This window comes from Arthrobotrys flagrans, assembly GCF_004000055.1.
Source record: "Arthrobotrys flagrans strain CBS H-5679 chromosome Unknown unitig_15, whole genome shotgun sequence".
NCBI classification, from domain to species: domain Eukaryota; kingdom Fungi; phylum Ascomycota; class Orbiliomycetes; order Orbiliales; family Orbiliaceae; genus Arthrobotrys; species Arthrobotrys flagrans.
The window spans coordinates 1,319,535-1,339,718 of NW_027137545.1; the positions used below are offsets into that span (position 1 = coordinate 1,319,535).

The window sequence follows — 20,184 nt, forward strand, 5'->3', positions numbered from 1 at the left end:
CGATGTTCGACAGGCTTTTAATTTTGTTTTTTCCTTCTCCAAGAGAATATAGATCCGTTAGCCTAGATCAGAACCTGTAGTTAAAAGCCGAATTTTTGAGGGTGGCTCTTAGTCTCGTACCCAGAAGCCGGTTGGCCACAAGTGCTCTGGGACCGAGACTAGGTGGGTCTGGCAATTGCATGTGCTGGAATTCATAATTCTCGCATCCTGTTGTGCCTTTGCAATTTGCAATTTACGGCAGGGTCCTCGATTAGGTCGTATTTGTTCCAGCACTACTGTGCCGTGCCAATGTCGATGATATCGGCAATACCACCAATAGTGTACTCCATATATGAAATCAGTAAAATCTTGCGGTTGAAGATTAATTAATACATTGATTTGACGACAATAGAACTTTAGTCACGCATGGCTCTCTGGGGACCTCGCCTGGAGAATATGTTAAATTTTGCCTCGAATCCTTCTTGCACAACTTCTTTCACCCTGTTACTTTAGATACAGGAAAAGAATGTCTTGCTCTTTCAAATCTAACGATAGCTGCCTGGTTACAATTGATTTATTGTGAATTTCGAGAAGACCTACGTAGGCCAGCCGGCATGTGCGCACTTTGGTTCCTTTCACGATTCAATTCATTTTTCGCCTCTTGCCTACTTTTTACTACTCTGGGCTTTAGTGGATTAGCCAAGGCTCCCTGAAAGTTTGTATCGCAAATATTAGCTATCTCTGGCGTCTAGTCAAATAAGATGCTCTGAAAATATGAGTATGCGACTTGCAGGTGGGAAATAATGTTGTCTCGTGTTTAGACTTGACTTAGATTTACCGATAGGCTTAATAATTGAAATTTAAATTTATTCGGGATTGTATCGAAATCGCGAAGGCTATCCTAGCAGGGCTCTGTGGTGAGCACGTTTCATTCAACGTTTTCCAGCGGGTTGTTCTCCACGCCGCGGAGGCTGGAGGAGTCGGAAGAGTTATCAAGATTTCTATTCAAAGGTCATCATTACCTTCGACTCTAATACTACTACCGGAGAGTATTTTGCCATTGAGGCTACTAGATCGGCAAAGTCCCGCAGTCACAAAACATCACCGTTAGAGGTATAGCTGGAACGGAGTCATGGTCTTTCTGCTCGGAAGCTTTGAAAGTTCCCAAGCCTCTGCGCCAAGATACTGTACCCCAATTAACTCGCATAGAGCGCTATAAGTATAGGCATTTCCATGAAATTCCGAAAGAAATACAGATATAAGGACTGGATTGGATTGAGAGTTTAATCAGGTGTTTCCAGAAATATTCGAATTTCAATGTATGTTGTACACACACTTGTACTTGAATAATAGGATCAATTGTAAGCAATATGAAGTAGCTAGTGAAGTAGGTATGTATGTAATGCCACCCCGAAGATTTCTCCGAAGTCAGTGCCAGAATTTAGTCGACAAATTTAAGGCTAGTTACCCAGTACCTACCGTTAATTGTAATTGGTCAATGTGCACCCCGCGGGATAGCTCCGATTACTTTTGATCATATCGAAGCCTAGCTCGGTTGTAGAAGGATCACTCATTCGGTAGTAGCTCCGACATTCGGCTGGCCGACTGGTTCGGAATAGCTAGTTTTGGGCCCAATTGCGCAACTGAGGGGCAGAGCAGAGCTCCTTGACAAGCGCTCATTATGATTCGATGCTTCGCGGTCTTGAAAGGAGCACACCGTCTGGATTCGAGACTAGTCTGGAGCTAGAAACAATAGGTACTAGGAAGATACAACACAAAAGTTTATCGGAATTGTTGGGTTTTTGTAGCTGCCCTGAGTCATGCGTGGACGCCGATATTTAGAAGCACTCTTCGAATTTAACGTTATCTTGTTATCTTCAAATCCAATCTCTGAGCCTTCTAGTATTCTTGAATTGCAGTTATTCCATCGTATCCATGGTGTCCACTCAAGAAGATCTGAAGAATCGATACTGGCGGAAGGACCAATTTTTGGTGTCCACCGACCCCAGTCTCTTCCCTATAAAACGGGTTATCGAAGTTTTCGATTCAAGGGACTTTTACTGGGCGAAACCGGTGCCCGTGGAAGCAATGGAGGAGATGCTCAGAAGCTCCCTCTCGTTCGGCGTGTACGAGCAGCCCGTTCCGGAAAACTCGACCGATTCGACCATAGAACCTAAATTTATCGGCATTGCGCGTCTAATCACCGACTATGTCACTTTCTCGTACCTCACCGATGTCTGGATCGATCCCGCTTATCAAGGGAAAGGGCTGGGAAGCTGGTTGATTCGGTGTGTGCAGGAGGCTACCGATCAGATGCCGTATCTACGACGGACTATACTTTTCACGGCGGATTGGGAGCGCTCGGTTCCATTTTATGAGAAGTTGATGGGGATGAATGTCGTCGAGACACCACGGGGTGGAGGCCTAGCATTTATGGAGGTTAAGGGCAAAGGGCATCCATGTTATGGCCGCGACGGATATGACTATGATGTATGAATGATGATGGAGGTCATGTGCTCATTTTTTGCGTTTTACATCTCAATTTCGAACTACAGGCATGACGGACAGATATATATAATTTAGGGCTATAATCGAGATATGGAATCAGGCTCGCGAGCGGATCACGTTTTCTTAATAGTACCTAAGAATATATTGGTTTGGGGATCTTATATTGAGCGAAGCTTGGGAAGAGATTGCATTGATTGGACCGCGTCGGTGCTTGATTCGGTCTCGGTTCGTAGCCTTGGCTCATATTGTACGGAGTAAATCGGACGCTTTCAGATCTGGTAGCGAGATTATTGGCTTTGTTATACAGTGGGATCCTTGGATAAGTATGACTAACACATAGGATGAAGTGAGGCAGGATGGATTTCACCAGTCAACTACGGCATTAATTTGAATACTCGTACGAATTCGTGGGGCTGAATTAATGACATTAAACTCGTTGAAATCTCGACATGAGTTATGGGGCTTCAAATATGTACAGGCGAAAATAACTTTAGATCTATAGACCGGTATGCTAAACCTCTCCTAGCGCTGCTAATGCTGAACTCGCAAACCAATATGTGCTTAAAAATAAACTCGATATGATGAGAACGTGTAACCTCTATAATGTGGCTTTTTTGATACACGCCAAACGATAGGCTATCTGCCACCGTCAAGCTCCTGATATCGATTTCTATCCGGCCCTTGGGCTTGATATACGTTTCCGTCAAGCTCTGGATACTTGTTCGTAACATACCCTTGATATGTATTTCCCGGCATCTCTGGATATGGGGGTTGGCCTTTGTATTGGTTTCCATCGATTTCCTGAGCACCGCTGTAAGGAGGGGCCTGCCCCGCCCCGCCCACCTTTCCCAGCGGGATACTTTCTCCACCGATTTCCGCGAATCCCATACCGTGCGGATTTTGTGGAGGCCTTGCGGGAAAATCCCCAGGGGCTTGGCTGTTGGCTCCTCCCTTCCGTCTTCCCATTCGATAGGCTACAAAAATACCCCCAACCAATGCTGCCACCACACCAACTGAAATTCCTGCAATAGCGCCCACAGATATGCTAGTAGAAGTTTGAGCCGCCGGTTCAGACGTGTTGGTTGGACTTGATGTGTCCTTCGGCCCAGTTGAGGTAGTGCCTCCAGCTGAGCTCGTGGCCCGCTGGGTGGGAACAGTTTGACCGGGTTCCGCTGAGGTAGATTCCGGACCATCCGATTCTGGAGCTGCAGTGGGTGCTGCAAAAGTTGTTGTGAAATCGGTGCCTGGAATAATAATGTACGCAGAGGCGGACCAGTACCTCGAGGTCGATATTACTTTGGGGCCAACCGCGTCGCTGGTTGAATAGGAAGTCGACTCGGAATAAAGACATGAAGGGCCGTAGGAATAAAGATCGTATGTGACGGGCGTCCCAATTCTATTCAAGGAAAACAACAGCTTGTCAGTATAGTTCTAATCGAGTAGGTAGTAGAAAAATCGTAAACGAACCTTGGGCAGCAAGCCTTTCCAGTCTTCAAACCCAGTTTTATCTCATCAAAGCTGGAATATGAATACGCCTGAACAATAATATTCAAGTCTAGAGTGGTATACCCGTCGGGACAGACACCAGGCGAGTAGTATACATTATAACTTCCAGCAGACTCGTAATTCGGGCAGCACGTCGAACGCGCATTATCCGTCATACAACCTTGGACAAGTGTAGAACTTGTATAATAAATCTCGTCATTTATACCGTTGATTTCAGTCTCCGCGCGGTAAACACTTGTCGTCAGGCAGTCGGCAGGTAATGTTAGCGGTGGAAGTTGGCCCTGTAACGAGAGAGACATGACCCTCGAAGAGGTTTGTGCCATAGCGTAGCCGTTCCATAGCCAAAGCCATAGCGCCGGAACGGCAAAATCTCGTGATACCCTCTTCATTGAAGCTATTAAATGTTCGATATCAAGCTGGCGGTTTATCGATATAAGTAGGTTTGAATTCTAAGAGAAGAAGCGAGAGTGGTGCGAGACCGCGAGAGAGGAAATTTATCATTGTGATAATTTTTAAGGAGATTAAATTATTAGTTACACACGATAGCGCCGCTGGAACAACTGCCCCTGACAAAGACGGCCAACAGAAAGGAGTTATGATTGTCTCCAGCCAATGAAAGGCCTGGATAAGTGCCGAAGTGTAAAGCAACTATCCCGAAATTTCGTCGAGAACGTTATGGCTATTCCTCTTCAGGGCTAACCAAAGCACTGGAACCAAAAGCGCAAATGTTTCAGGCTTCAGCCGGCGAACCCCTGGTCGCGAAAGCCGAGTCGGCAATCTACGTGGGTTCCGATGACGACGAAGGCGTGCTCCCGATACAGGTTACTACTATACAACAAAACTTCCCATTTCATATCGCATCTGACCTCTACTGCTGATAGAGTTACAACATTGATGATTGGCAGCGTATGTGTAGTCTCGACGCGAGGCACCAACACGAACTGTCAAGTGCCAAGAGTGTTATAAAATGACTAACGTTAAAATACAACATAATCAACACACATGTATCACCAATAAATGTTAGACTCGACTAGCCATTCTACGTTGGAATGGCCTCTGCAAATCTGTTTTATGGTGATCAGAGATACTGATTTCCCGGGTTAGGTGAGGCTGGCTTGTTGATATGGTGGTACGCTGAGCGGGTATGCTGGTGGTAGTATATAATCACACTTCGGGTGGGCTGCGCAGAAGACAAATACAAATGCTGATTGTGTCATTTCCTAGTAGATTCACGCAAAGCACATATCCTGTATAGACTCTTTACAAATCAATGAACAAAAGATAAATTTATAATCAAGTCGTTTGGAAATCCATTTTACCCAGTTTTAACTATATATACACATTTCAAGCATCCATCTGAAGCTTCATATTCGGCGTGTTGCGTTATACACACTGTTCATCACAGACGTACTAGAGCTTCATCTTATACGTATATCAAGAATATAGGCAACTATAGGTCCTCCTAGGTTTAATGCTATTGAACGAGTGGGAGGTGCTGGAGAAAAAGCGCCGGGAACTGATTTATTGCTGGTTTTAGGAAGAGAAATCAATCAAACATTGAGGCATTTCTTGAAATTGTTTGTGAACGCTTCCTTGAAATCATGGCTTTATATTTCCTCCAGACCATATATCAGCTTGGATCTTGAGAATAAGGAATAATTGAGATATAAAAACGCATTGAACATGTATATTTGTTAAGTCCTGATATGTGGTGTTTGTCGGACTGGATTCTCCGGATTCATTCCCATCAAATCTTCCCACCCGAAGTCTGATCGGGTGGCCTTCGGGATTTCATAGAAGTTCGGGCGATTGCGCCAAAGTCCACATGGAGTGGGTGGAGTGGTTTTAGAAGCACGTATCTTTACCCACAGATCGAATCAAAGGATATCCTCGGGCACACCACGCCGTATATAATATATACCTCTAGAAACATAAATTTTCCAACAAAGGTTGTGTGAACCATTTGTAAACGCCAATCCGCGGGTCTTTATAATTTAAACGATTATTACGCTCCTTATCATATCAAGAAAATTTCTTCGGGCGATATATATGTTTCCCAGTATAATATCATGGAACGGGTCCCCACGATCCTGAGTGCTTTTCAGCTAGGCGGTGGTAGGTAATATTTATATTCATGTTGGACGGCTCGCTCACGGGAATTACCCTCTCTTCCGCCGAACTGTTGCGTGTTGTAGTGATGATAAATCATGGATCTGAAGGATTGAGAGTATCGTATCTTTGGTTGCGGGATTTCTTGTGGGCATGTATGCATTTTCCTTCCAGTTGGTTTGAACACTATCTCTCTAGCTAACCCCGCCAAAGGCCATCTCTCGCTGGATCGAATTCCGGTGCCAAGAGTTCATAGACTGATTCTGTGATTCCAGCGGGAACCCGGGTCTGCAGCCGCGCCTTATTGGAATATTGAAGCCATTGTTGAAAAAAGCATGGAACCTTGATAGCAAACAGGTGAAGTTCTCGAGTCGGTTGATACGGAAGCGGTCTTCAGAGTCGCCAATTACATACGCTCGTATTTTCGATATAAAGTTTTCGTTTGTAAAACTTGCACAGAATCTCCAGAATTCAAATTGTAGCCACCGGCCAGATTTTTCGCCAATCGAATACGCGATTGTGTGGCATCCAACAGTTTGGTTTAACATATGTTTGGTCTGTTCTCCTGCCCTCCCGGTATGTATACGTAGTATCGACATCAGCACGTCCGATTTCCTCCTCAGTATATTTACACACGCGAAGCGTATGAAGTTGGCCGCTGAAAGCCGGTATTTTATTTAAAAAAAAAAAAAAAAAAAAAACTCTCCAACGATATTATATAGACATCAAAAGGGGCTATCGTGGGTGATCGAAATCTTCGTTCTCTTCTTTTTCTTGTTCTTTTTCATTTTGTAAGTGACGAGTTTGTGTTCGTACCTTTGATATCCAGGTTGTGGGAGGAGGATCCTCGGGTGCTATGGATTGGGGTCTTTCTGAATCAATCGGCTGCCGTTAGATCCGGACCTTGCTGAATCTACTCGGATGATAGTAGATTGAACTCATAATTCATCTAGCATAAAGGTTGCCTGCCACCAAGGTGTATTGTATTTGATATAATAAAGGATATGAAAGACAAGCCACCTTCATCAACCGGTCGCAGACTGGAAAGCCAGCTGTAGACATGGGATGAGATAGGATGATTTGACGGAACAGTGTACATACCACCCACGATCCACTTTAATCGCCACATTTAGAACTCGAGAGCCACATTTTGAGAACTGCAAGCCAGCGGTTGCTTCGGTCCCGTAGCTATGTATTAATTCGTAGTTGTGAATTTTCATGTTGAAGACTACTTTTGTGTTCTGCCTTTCGAGACATACCCGGATCCGCTAGGGAAGTTTCCCATGCATATTGCAGCTGTTCTGCTTTGCTTCGAGCATTCCGCCTAGAGGGGTAGATGATAGTAGATGATGTTGGAGAGGTGGCGCATTTGTCTTGTATGTGCAATCGCTGAAAGTACGGATTGAATGGCGTGCATGGATAAAGGTCATCCGATGAATGCGTTCTCTCGCCCTCATGGTTTTCAGAGAACAGTCGGAGTATATATTCATTCATCCCTTCCCCAACTTGACATGCTGGGGAGAATAGATGACTCAAAGTCCCCAAAATGCGAAGCGTCCCGTAGACCCTTGGTCAATCGTCCAGAAGTCTTTAGCATTGACTTCTGTCCCACTGGCCAAAACCGAACATTCTATGCCATTCTTTTTTCTTCTCTTGGCCCAAGTCTCATCCTGCACACCAACTCATCTTGTTGGTGCTGGCTATTTTCTGGTTCCCTAGCCATATTCGCTCCTTCATGCGGGTCGGCTCCTTGGTATGAGGTGAATTTGCTGTAGGTAGTAAGGTATACCATAATGATAGTAAGGTATACCATAATGATGATGGTGGTGAGGTGATGCATTAATTTTGTACGTATAGTCCATGAGGATAAGGCTGGGTGGCTTGGATAAAAGTTATCTGGTACATCTTCTCGTCTTTATAGTTTTTAGAAGAGAGAGGTGTATATATATCAGGTAGATCATCACTGATAGTATGGATTTGATGGCCTAGGTAAACGCAATCCCGATCCAAATTTCAACCTTTTCTAGAAGAAATACATGTCAGTAAGTATAAGATATATAAGGTATAGAATAAATGGCCTTGCGATATAGGAGAGCCTTCGCGAGGGAATCGGATGAACATGAGGTTAGATGGAATGATGGTTGCGAAGACCGTAAGATCCCAAGAGTGGTGTGTAGTTACCTACTTGTTGCACAGCTTTATGGGTTTGCATGTTTGCCAAGATCATGGGATTGATGTAAGGCGATTCTGCGAAAACATGTTCTGTCTACTCGGCATGGACCTGGTAGAAGATGCGTGCATAGGTTTCTGTATGGAACCGTCAGGAATATGACCACCGAAGTAGTGTCATTTACCTCCTCGCCGCTAGCCAAAGCTATATTTTTATATATCAACCATGTCTTCCGAACATGACCAATGCTATTCATGGTAACCGCATTCTTTATCCTGTAGCTCTGGATGAAGGTGTTGTATAGATAGGTCTAGATTGGAGAGTGCATCTCGCACGCCTTTGGTACCCTTTTATCTATCGATGACGTATATATATGAATAAGTAGGTAGATGGGTCAGGGCAGAGAGAAGAGGTAGAGAAGGGAAAGCATATGGATGGTCGGTAGATGAATAAGCGGAAGAGAGAAGGGAGGTGAAGAAGGGTGGATTGTGTGTTGAGTGCGGCAGTCGTCAATGCGGCATCCCACTCTTCTTCTCCTCTTCTTCTGGATCGGAGTCCGAAAGAGCGGGATGCTTACCAAGCAAAGAGTCATCTTTTATCAGAACAATCTAATCTGATTCAATCTAATCTTAATCAATTAGATCTTGTCGTGGAAACGTGGATATCAAAGACGCCGCACAACAAACAGGTTGCAGTCCGTTCCCACGCGTACAGTGGTTGATCTCGTCCTCTGATTGGTTGTTCGGTCTGTAGACAGGCCAGATGTTGGTAAATACGGCCAACACGCGTGATCCCTGTCTTCTTGAAAGAATGTTAGTGAGCTAGCTGTGTGTGTCGAGCTCGCTCTTCGAGTTCGCTGGCTAGCTTCCTGTCTCTGTCGAGGGGGTAGATTCATAAGCACCGCAATCCTCTTCTTCTTTTCTTTCTCCTCTCCTCTCCTCCTCTTCCACTTTTGTCCATTCCTTCACCTTCAATCATATTCATCTACTTGTAATTAATTCAATTGTTTTATCAATCGGAGGAACTACCTATCGTCTCTACTAAGGTTCGTCGTCGTTCGTCCGTCGTTCGTTGGTTAAACTTTTATCTTCCTCCTTCGGCTTGCCTCGACACCACTTCAGCACTAAAAGGACAGCACTCTCTGACTCGATACTCCTCTATAGCTCACATATAACATACACCGATTACCTCAATCATGTATGTCTATAAGAGAGGTATGTCAATCTCCCCTCGAAATCTTGTATCTTATCTGTTCTGACCCCCCTGTACACTACAGACGGACGCAAAGAGCGTGTCCAGTTCGATAAAGTATGCCATGCTCCCCATATTCACTCGTATGCATGATATTGACTCGGACAGATCACCGCTAGAGTCTCGAGACTGTGTTACGGCCTAGACGGTGAACATGTCGACGCCGCCACAATCACCCAGAAGGTACCTCCCTCCTCCGATATATTATTATGGATTGCTGCTAAACCGGAGCATAGGTCATTGCTGGTGTCTACCAGGGTGTCACCACCGTCGAACTCGACAACTTGGTATGTCCGAGAGATTCCTTTTATGCATATACAAGAGATGCTAATTGAGGGAAGGCCGCCGAAACCGCTGCCTATATGACCGTCACCCACCCGGACTACGCCATCCTCGCTGCCCGTATCGCCGTCTCCAATCTTCACAAGCAGACCAAGAAGCAATTCTCCCAGGTCATCTCCGACCTCTACCACTATGTTAACCCCGTACGTTCTTTCCGTTCGTCCCGATTGTATTGGAGGAGAGGAACTAATAACGAGCAGAGAAACAAACGCCCGTCTCCCATGATCTCAAAGAGCACCTATGAAACCGTCATGCGCCACGCAGACGAACTCAACTCCGCAATCGTCTACGACAAGGACTTTAACTACAATTACTTTGGCTTCAAGACCCTCGAGCGCTCCTACCTCCTCCGTCTCGATGGCAAAGTTGCCGAACGCCCCCAGCACATGATCATGCGTGTCGCCGTCGGCATCCACGGCGAGAACATCGAAAAGGCCATCGAAACCTACAACCTCATGAGCAGCAAGTACTTCACTCATGCCTCGCCTACCCTCTTTAACGCCGGTACCCCGCAAGCGCAGCTTAGTTCCTGCTTCCTCGTCGCGATGAAGGACGACAGCATCGAGGGTATCTACGACACCTTGAAGACTTGCGCTCTGATCTCCAAGACCGCTGGCGGTATTGGTCTGCACGTCCACAACATCAGAGCTACCGGCTCATACATCGCCGGTACCAATGGTACCTCCAACGGCTTGATTCCCATGCTCCGTGTTTTCAACAACACCGCCAGATATGTCGACCAGGGTGGCAACAAGCGTCCCGGCGCCTTTGCCATCTACCTCGAACCCTGGCACGCCGATGTCTTTGAGTTTTTGGACTTGAGGAAGAACCACGGTAAGGAGGAGGTCCGTGCGCGAGATCTCTTCTACGCCCTGTGGATTCCGGATCTGTTCATGAAGCGTGTCGAGGCCAACCTTGACTGGTCTCTCTTCTGCCCCAACGAAGCTACCGGCCTGGCCGACTGCTACGGTGAGGAATTCGAGGCCCTCTACGAAACGTACGAGAAGACGGAAAACCTCGCCCGCAAGACCATCAAGGCCCAGAAGCTGTGGTACGCCATCCTCGAAGCTCAGACCGAAACGGGTAACCCCTTCATGTTGTACAAGGATGCCTGCAACAGGAAGAGCAATCAGAAGAATTTGGGTATCATCAAGAGCTCCAACCTGTGCACCGAAATCGTCGAGTACAGCGCTCCCGATGAAGTCGCCGTCTGCAATTTAGCATCCATTGCGCTGCCGACCTTTGTCGATGTCGTTCGCAACGAATACGACTTCCAGAAACTCCACGAGGTCACCAAGGTCGTCACCAGGAACTTGAACAAGATCATCGATGTCAACTACTACCCCGTCGAGGAAGCCAGACGCTCCAACTTCCGTCACCGACCCATCGCCGTCGGTGTCCAAGGTCTCGCCGATGCCTTCCTCGCCCTTCGCATGCCCTTCGAGTCCCCCGAGGCCCGCTACCTCAACAAACAAATCTTCGAAACCATCTACCACGGTGCCGCCGAGGCCTCCGCCGAATTGGCAGCCGAAGAAGGTCCCTATGAATCTTACGAGGGATCTCCGGCCAGCCAGGGACAACTTCAATATGACCTCTGGAACGTCACCCCGACCGATCTTTGGGATTGGGACGAACTCAAGGCCAAGATCGCAAAGCACGGCATGAGGAACAGCTTGCTCGTCGCTCCCATGCCAACCGCCTCTACCAGTCAGATTCTCGGTTTCAACGAGTGCTTCGAGCCCTACACCTCGTATGTTCCCTCGCCTACCCTTCTGATCATATTCGAGACTAACGGAAAATAGAAACATCTACTCCCGCCGAGTTTTGGCCGGCGAGTTCCAAGTCGTCAACCCCTGGCTCCTCCGCGACCTGGTCGACATGGGCCTCTGGAGCGACAACATGAAAAACCGCATCATCGCCGACGGCGGCAGCATCCAAAACGTGCCCAACATCCCCGCAGACATCAAATCCCTCTACAAAACCGTCTGGGAAATATCTCAAAAGGTAGTCATCGACCTAGCCGCCGACCGCGCCGCCTTTATCGACCAAAGCCAGAGTTTGAACATCCACATCAAGGACCCGACGATGGGCAAACTCACCAGCATGCACTTTTATGGATGGAAAAAAGGGTTGAAGACCGGAATGTATTATCTGAGGACCATGGCTGCTTCGGCGGCTATTCAATTTACGGTTGACCAGGAGGCGTTGAAGATTGAAGATACGGCCGTGGCCACGCAAAGGACCACGAAGAGGAACTTGGGATTGTATCAAGGTCCTGTTAATGGAAGCAGCGGTGGTTCGGCGAGGGCCGGAGTCCCCAGACCGATGATGGAGAGTAAGACCTCCGTTAACGGCGCGGGGATAGCACCGGCGCCTGGGACTATCGAAGCGGCCACTTCGTCTGCCCCCGGGACGGGATTGATTAATCCGGCGCAAACTAAGAGCAAGGAACCATTCAAGGCTGATCAGGATGAAGGGGAGTCACCCAAGCTGTTGACTACGAGCCCTCCGGTTGGACCCCATGGTGATGAAGAGTTGGGGGCTAAGAAGCTTGCGGCTTTGCAGTTGGAGGATGTGGAGGAGGAGAGCGAAGATCGGGAGGGGGATATCTATGCGCAGAAGGTTTTGCAGTGTAGTATCGAGAATAAGGAGGCTTGCATGATGTGCTCCGGTTAGACGATCATATACGGCGGCCTTCTTCTTCTTTTTTGTTTTTCTCGGATGGGGTTACTTTTTGTATTGCATTGGTGCGAGATGGCGGGGTTTGTGATAAAAACTTTTTTTTCGTTTGGACATTATCATTATTCGTGAGGAGGTAATAAGATGGTGGATAGAGGAATGGTGTGGGATATTAATAAGAATTATATTCTTCTTCTTTGTATAAAAAAAATATATCCCTAGAGTATCCCGCTATATAATACAACAGACACCCCATAAGATCTCATACCGTAATCGTACACTTCCCTTCGTATATGCTTCTAAAACAACCAACTCCTCAACCACCCTCCCCCTATCCCCCCCTGATAGCCTCCAAAACACCCTCGGGACTGGGAATTTTAGCCATAGCATCTGCTTTCCTTCCGAACTTTTGGAACATGAAGTCTCTCGTCGTGGGACCTATCGAGCAGCATTTATACTTTTTCGTTTGGGAGTGGGTCGGGGAGAAGGAGGAGAGGACGCGGAGGGCAGCGTCCGTGCCGGTTGGGGAGAAGAAGATCAGCCATGTCGGTTGGAGTTCTCCGTCCGATCGTGATTGTGATTGGGAGAGTCGGTCCAGGCAGGATTTCAGGTCGTCTTCGAAGCTTTCCATGACGCCGGTCTTGTACACCACGACCTCCTCGACCTCGACCTCCCTCCCAATGATCTCTTTCAACCTCTCCGGCACCCGGGTGGGTAAAATGGTACTGTGCGTCTCCCCCGTTAAAAACAACAAATCCCCGTCATACCCGTTTTCAACGTAATGGTTCATGATAAAATCCGCGAGAACGGCGCCGTTGCCCGAGTCTTCGCCGATGACGTGGGAAGGGGGGAAGCCGAGGGATAATAGGGAGTTGCGGGTTGCGGGGCCGACGACGTAGATTGTCGCGGTGGCTAGGAAGGAGGATACGAGGGAGGGGTGGGTGGCTAGAATCAAGGGGGGGTTAGCGGGGTGGTTCGTACGGAAGGAGGGACCCGGGGGGGGTACAGTTTAGTTCCTGGAGGATGGAACCGAGAGATTCGACAGCACGTTGGGAAGTTATTATTATCGCTGCGAATTTCTTTTTGCTTTTCCTTTGTGTCTCATCCCCATCTTTTGTATTATCGTCATTATTCATCGTCGTCGTACCCGTCACCGCCCCATCGAGGATGTATTCCTTGACAGCATCCCCGTTAACAGCGGTATGATGTAACACCGGAACGAAGATGGGGTCGTAACCGTGAGAGGCGAGGAGGGTGGCGTAGGGGTCGCTGGGGGTGGATTCGGTTTTCAGGAGGAGGATCGGTGGTGGCATTTTTGTCGTATGGGGGGTGTTATGTGGAGGGGTGAAGATGGGATGGGATGACGTTTTTTCGCGGCGGTTGTGTAACAATAGCACGTCGGGCAACAAACCGTACCGGGTTATATCTTGTCCACGCTGCCGGGATAAAACGGGGGAAAGTGGATATGAAAAGAATTATACATAAAACTTAAAAGCGTATTGTTTTCGAACACTACTTCTCGGGAAATAAACAAAAAAGAAAAAAGAGAACGAAAGGAACCGTTTATAGATGTTCACCACGCGCACAATAGTTAATCGACATCGATGCGGCCGTATCAACTTGAAACTATATATACATATCTAGCGATACAAATAGCACCCGTGCCCGAGTGTGAAAGGAATTTTTCTTTGCCTCACAAAAGGAAAAGAAATTTCCACTTCTTCGGTATCGCGAATAAAGATTCGGTCCGGATCTGAATCCAAAATCGAAGGCCAGATCGATCCGCGCCGGATGTGGAAGGGTTTAAAAACCATATACATTTAAGTACAGTTCATTAAAGAGTTTTATGTAATACATAAGGCCACAGGCCGTCGGTTGCATTTGTTTAAATTACCAACCGCCGGGATATTCATATCGATATCGGTCGGTCATTCATAGGGATTCTTGAGGCTACCGGGTTAGTTTCCGATGTAGAAGGCGAATTTCCAAATGCCATATCCACCGAGGAACCGGGTGTCTAAATGGTTTACAACTTATGGCAACTACGAGGAGTTGAAGCGCTTTTGGGATAGTTTCTAGGTTGCCTACTCGGGTAGGTATATTACGGGATCTTTCATAAATCGTTTATGACGACTTGAATTTTTTTTTCCAGGGCAGGCTTTATGATTAAGGCGGCGGCTTTTCCGTCCCAGAAAAGACTCAGTTGACCTGCTCTCGAGGCCAAGTTGACTCTACGTAGAGGGGGGTACGAGACTACGTAGACGGTATTTTGGTCGACCCTAAAATACAACAGCTGCAACACGTCTGCAATGTGCTTAAAAAAAACGCTAACTTCAAAACTAGGTTTTGTCTTCTATGGAAATTTGGAAATTCGAGAATATGACCTGGGGAGTGCTGGATTGATTGATTTCTGGGGGGGGGGGTTTAATTAGAAGAGATAGTTTTTTGTTGACGGAGTTTGGTATATCATAGCAAGCTAAATATGGTGCTACAGCTGAAGGAATCGGAGACTAGAGCTATACTTATCCCTGAACGAATACTGTTATATCTAGCAGAACTCTATATAGAAATACACTCTCGAGGAGATGAATATGACAAAGATTATCTGGCAAATAACCCAAGGGCCCTTGCCGGTGCTTGTACAAGTACTTTATATAGAGTGCGACACTCTAGACGGGACCAGTCGAAGTGGCGGGAGACAAGCGTTTAAATTGTGGCATAGCCAGCTGCGGGGTTTGCTACGCCCCTCTCTCGACCTTCTCTCGACCATCCTCTCTTTATATCCCTCTCCTCTTTTTTTAAAAAAAGCCACCAGCTCCTATCGACCGCCTCTCATCAGGCACCGCTCCTTGAAATACTTTACTTCGCCTCTAACCCATTCAATTCATCAAATTAGCGTTATTGCAAACGGCGAACCTCGAAATGTTGACAACACCACGGGCTAGATGCGGAAATTCGACCATCCAGAGCAACATAGACATTCAAATTGCCGTCAATGTCGCTTCACAAGCTCAGCTAAACTACAAGAGAAACAAGAAAGCGAGGGAAACCTACCACGTACTATACCCGCTTCCGGGGCCCCATCATCCTGGCCGGACTTGCAAATATATCGATATGATCGAAATACCATACCCGAAAATGTTCCCCAAGTCGGTGGCCAAGTTTGTTGAAATGTCGGGTAAGAAATCTACCTATTGGTGTCTGATGGGCTCGCTCAATATTTGTCTAACTTGGAAAACGTAATATCCTGGATTTTTCTTTTTCTTTTATATAGGAAACGACGTCAGATCCCTTCTCACGTTCTATAGATTGAAGGATCTCGAAGATTCTGTCTTGGCCCCGCCAGATACCGATTATCCAGGAAATTTTCTCTTCTCGACGGTTGCTGATAGGGAGACTGCCAGGGGTAAATATCAATGCATGCAGATACTTGCGCATCATATCGGCCTGAAGCTTGATTTGCTGAAGCACGAGGGGCTCAAAATTTTCCGAGAACGATACATTCTTTAGGTCTTTGGATACGAAATTCGCAAGATTTTTACATCGTCTGGAGTGTACGTTAATTAAAATCACTTGTAAGGCTGAGATCCCGGGATATCGGCATCCCTCAATGTAACGTTGATTACAAAAGCTAGAATTCAAGAAATAAAACTATCGTACACTAGGAGCGCGTATTCGACTATCACAAACGCTCTACCATCTATAGCTCTATCGGCCTCGCTTAAACCGCCCGAGTAGCTGCTGCAGCTTGTGCTACAATTGTTCGGAACCCTTCTCCAAAATTGAAAGTCGGCGTTGGGGTGTTATTGTTACCGTTGTTGCCGTTCTGGTTGTTCCCATTGCCGTTGTTCCCATTGTTTCCGTTACCGTTGTTTCCGTTTCCGTTATTCCCATTGCCGTTATTCCCTCCATTCTGGTTGTTTCCACCGTTCTGATTATTCCCGCCGTTCTGGTTGTTTCCACCGTTCTGATTATTCCCGTTACCATTGTTTCCATTGTTTCCATTGTTTCCATTCTTATTGCCACTGTTGTTCCCATTATTGATTCCGTTATTCCCATTTCCATTGTTTTCATTGCCATTTCCAATGCTCCCATTTCCATTATTGTTATTGCCGTTGTTTCCACCGTTGTTACCGTTATTGATCCCGTTGTTTCCTCCATTGTTACCGTTATTGATTCCATTGTTCCTGCCGTTGTTACCGTTATTGATGCCGTTATTGATGCCGTTGTTCCCGCCGTTATTACCGTTGTTGACCCCATTGTTTCCACCATTGTTGCCGTTATTGATGCCGTTGTTTCCACCATTGTTGCCGTTATTGATGCCGTTGTTTCCACCATTGTTGCCGTTATTGATGCCGTTGTTCCCGCCGTTGTTGCCGTTATTGATGCCGTTGTTCCCGCCGTTGTTACCGTTATTGACTCCATTGTTTCCATTGTTGCCGTTATTGGTTCCATTGTTCCCGCCGTTATTACCGTTGTTGACCCCATTGTTTCCACCATTGTTGCCGTTATTGATGCCGTTATTGATTCCATTGTTCCCGCCGTTATTGCCGTTATTGGTTCCATTGTTCCCGCCGTTATTACCGTTATTGACTCCATTGTTTCCATTGTTGCCGTTATTGATGCCGTTGTTTCCGCCGTTATTCCCGTTGTTGATTCCATTCCCATTACCATTGTTATTTCCGATATTATTGTTTCCGCCGTTGTTATTTCCAATATTATTGTTTCCACCGTTGGGTTGTTCTTGCTCTCCCTGTTGACCACCCTGTCCTCCGTTATTGCCTCCCACATTTCCTCCGTTTCCTCCACCGTTATCACCGGCAACACCCCTTGCATCACCGCTTACGAATGTGAATGTCTGAGCTTCGGTGTTCTGTATGCAAAGGGTCTTGTCAAGGTTTTGGCTGTCCGCCTCCGCAGAAACGCAGAAACCAACCTCACCGAGCGTTTCAAGGGAAAGTGGGCCCGTGGCGGTCGGATCGGTATATGTAAATAGCTGATTGTTGGCTACACGGCCGGAACCGTTCGCGGCACCACCGCAGGAGAAGATGACTGTTCGGCGGCCGTTGACCGTGAGACAGCCTTGCGTCTGTTACACGATATCAGTATCAAGTAGTATTAAGAACTTTGGGAAAGAGGTACTTACCAACGCGCTAACAATCAACATCGTCCCCGGCTTATCATTATGTTTACCCGCGGTGATAATATCGAACTTCTGGTTCGAACTGTTATCACAGTCTTTTAATTGTACCGGTAAGTTATTACCACGGGCGTCACCGGCGAGCGGGTCGATTGAAAGACATTTCCCTGCTGAGGACTTGATAGAAATGGTATCGAAGGCACGGGTGGCGGTTGCATCACGCTGGTGGGATTCGCGGAATTGAGCATCGTTGAGTTTGTCGACGGCGAGGGCGGAGAAGTCGATTGGTGCTGCTGCTGTGAGAGATGCGGTTGTGTAGATGAGGAAAAGAGATCTGAGGGTTGAGCAATGCATCTTGAGAAGAAATGATAACGAATTTTTGGAAACGAAAGGTTAATATGGTATCACAGATATCACGCTAAAAGAGTAGGCTTTGAAAATATGAAAAGAATATCGTAAGAAAATGAAAACTGTGGGAACCAGTCCGCGGAAAAGAATATCATAAAAGACTGAAAATAAAAAAGACTGAAGTGAAAGACCTCGCAGAGGTTTAAAGAAATGAAAGAACTGGAAAGGCTAGGAGTCGATGACCTGATCGCTGGAGAGAGAAAGGAGAAGAGAAGTGGAGACTGTGGGATAGATTGGTTTATATACACTTCTTCTACGCAAATCTTTGCGCGCATACATTGACTTGCTATATTATTAGTCCAGGGAGCACTTGCCGTATCCGCTAGGAACTACAGCTAACATGAAGAATTCGGGCATAAACTGTGGCGGCTCCGCCCAATACCGCCATGAGTAATTCAACCCACCGGTTTCTATTTTAACCTCTAATCTCCGACCAAAATCTTCGCCATAACATCGTGAAGTTTTGAAACAGAACATTCACATACACCCAAAGCAAGAAAAATCAAGCTTAAAAAAATAAATCTGGATATCAAGCGTGTTGTTTCGATTCAGAGACGAAACGTAAGGGTTGGTGGAGCATAATATGCATCGATGATTGGTTTGATCTTGAGGCTGTATCGCTTGGAAAGGCTTAGGTTGCCTAATACGGTTACTTCCTGCTGGACTGTTCCTGACGCTTGACTTCTTTGGGGTTGGGTGCTTGTTTTGGGTGACCTTTGGGAGTTCCTGGTTTCGACGGCGGGTTTTGGGTTGTATGGGTTGTATTCTGGATCCTAAGTCTATATAGGTAGTACAAGGAAATTTAAAAGTATAGTTATCAGGATCGTACGATTTTGGGTCAAAGGAGATTGCAGGGTAGTATTCGACATAAATTTGCATCCAAGTATATTTGTTTTTACAGGCACGGTCGTACCGGTCTGTGGCTCGCCTGGCTGTGCCTTCTGACTTCTTGATCCAGCTGTCATATGCCATAATTAATTAACTCTTGCTAGTCACCGCATGAATATTAAAAACCGCGGAATAGCTTAACATATGATGTAACCAAAGCGTCCAAGCTTTGGTACCTGGACTGCATATGGATTCAAATTATGAATCCATCCGAGGTTTTTAGCTGAAACGACTACTAGACAGCAGCTCTCTGTGTCATTGATAAAGCTGCTAAACTTGAACCGATGATGACTGTAGGGGTAAACAATTAGGGGATTTGATGCGATAGGCCAATGTAATCCATGAGGTGTATTCTATATATTGGCCGATATTGCTGCTAGAGTTGATCAATTGACTCTCTTTCCCCAAATTTTGGGTAGAACAAAGGCCAACTTCCAAAATGTTTTCCAGTATAAACTAACAGCCCGGCATAAGATCGCTGTAGCTGTTCGGCACAATCGCATATGCCTGATGAAAATAATGTGAAGATGGTCCTTTCCGTTTTATGATACTTCGTCCGAGCATGCCATGGTTACTTTTTCGCCCTGCGTGCGAAGCATTCCGTCAAAATAAGGATACCTAGGTATCTGATAAACATACCGACATTCGATAGCCTACTAAACTAGCCCAACTGCAATCTATTCAATCCGTTTTGCTCCAACCCAAGCCAGACGGCCAGATAAATCTTCAGAACCTTTGCGTCATTTAGATTTTCTGAGCAAGTGGGCCAGCTATGGAGTGTGCCGCAGCCTGGATCCGCCGCTTGTGTTAATTTACGAGAGCTTGTGTTGTCGGCTAAGCAAAAAAAACCCTATCTCAGCGAGAAAACTTTGACTTACCCTGTTCCTGCTTCATCTCCCCTCTATGTACCCCCACAACCTCACCGAGCTCATCTTCATGAATTAGCGGCACCAAAATACCTTTCAGGTGGGTTTAATTCTTCAAGGAGTAATATATCCTTTCCTTCGTATCTACCGTGATATCGCGACTGCGAACGGCCAGCAAACACGCGTCGCAAGCGATTTCAGGCACCTTTCAACAATTCGTTCCTTCTAACAACACCAAAAATACAACGCTTCCCTGCTACCATATGCCTCCCGCAAGACTTAATCGATAGACGTATATATCATTCTTTCGGCTTACCATCATTTATACCCCTTCTGTC

General features: G+C 46.4%; 6 protein-coding genes across 6 annotated transcripts; 3 read left to right on the plus strand and 3 right to left on the minus strand.

The window, feature by feature from the left end:
* Window positions 1-1,914: 1,914 nt before the first annotated feature.
* DFL_000329 (uncharacterized protein) lies at window positions 1,915-2,475 on the plus strand (the record flags this gene model as incomplete). Its single annotated transcript, XM_067632206.1, has 1 exon — window positions 1,915-2,475. The coding sequence occupies one exon, from the start codon at window positions 1,915-1,917 to the stop codon at window positions 2,473-2,475; it is 561 nt and encodes a 186-aa protein (XP_067494860.1).
* Window positions 2,476-3,123: 648 nt separating this feature from the next.
* On the minus strand, window positions 3,124-4,382 carry DFL_000330 (uncharacterized protein; the record flags this gene model as incomplete). The annotated part of the gene is made up of 2 exons (XM_067632218.1): window positions 3,124-3,883; window positions 3,955-4,382. 2 exons carry the CDS (start codon window positions 4,380-4,382, stop codon window positions 3,124-3,126), a joined length of 1,188 nt encoding a protein of 395 aa, XP_067494861.1.
* Window positions 4,383-9,467: 5,085 nt separating this feature from the next.
* DFL_000331 (uncharacterized protein) lies at window positions 9,468-12,541 on the plus strand (the record flags this gene model as incomplete). The annotated part of the gene is made up of 7 exons (XM_067632229.1): window positions 9,468-9,486; window positions 9,549-9,580; window positions 9,632-9,706; window positions 9,760-9,810; window positions 9,865-10,008; window positions 10,066-11,615; window positions 11,668-12,541. The coding sequence occupies 7 exons, from the start codon at window positions 9,468-9,470 to the stop codon at window positions 12,539-12,541; spliced, it is 2,745 nt and encodes a 914-aa protein (XP_067494862.1).
* A 334-nt stretch (window positions 12,542-12,875) lies between these two features.
* Window positions 12,876-13,857, minus strand: DFL_000332 (uncharacterized protein; the record flags this gene model as incomplete). Its single annotated transcript, XM_067632241.1, has 2 exons — window positions 12,876-13,489; window positions 13,551-13,857. The coding sequence occupies 2 exons, from the start codon at window positions 13,855-13,857 to the stop codon at window positions 12,876-12,878; spliced, it is 921 nt and encodes a 306-aa protein (XP_067494863.1).
* Window positions 13,858-15,466: 1,609 nt separating this feature from the next.
* DFL_000333 (uncharacterized protein) lies at window positions 15,467-16,054 on the plus strand (the record flags this gene model as incomplete). The annotated part of the gene is made up of 2 exons (XM_067632252.1): window positions 15,467-15,722; window positions 15,819-16,054. The coding sequence occupies 2 exons, from the start codon at window positions 15,467-15,469 to the stop codon at window positions 16,052-16,054; spliced, it is 492 nt and encodes a 163-aa protein (XP_067494864.1).
* Window positions 16,055-16,265: 211 nt separating this feature from the next.
* Window positions 16,266-18,038, minus strand: DFL_000334 (uncharacterized protein; the record flags this gene model as incomplete). The annotated part of the gene is made up of 2 exons (XM_067632264.1): window positions 16,266-17,633; window positions 17,691-18,038. 2 exons carry the CDS (start codon window positions 18,036-18,038, stop codon window positions 16,266-16,268), a joined length of 1,716 nt encoding a protein of 571 aa, XP_067494865.1.
* Between the last annotated feature and the right edge of the window lie 2,146 nt (window positions 18,039-20,184).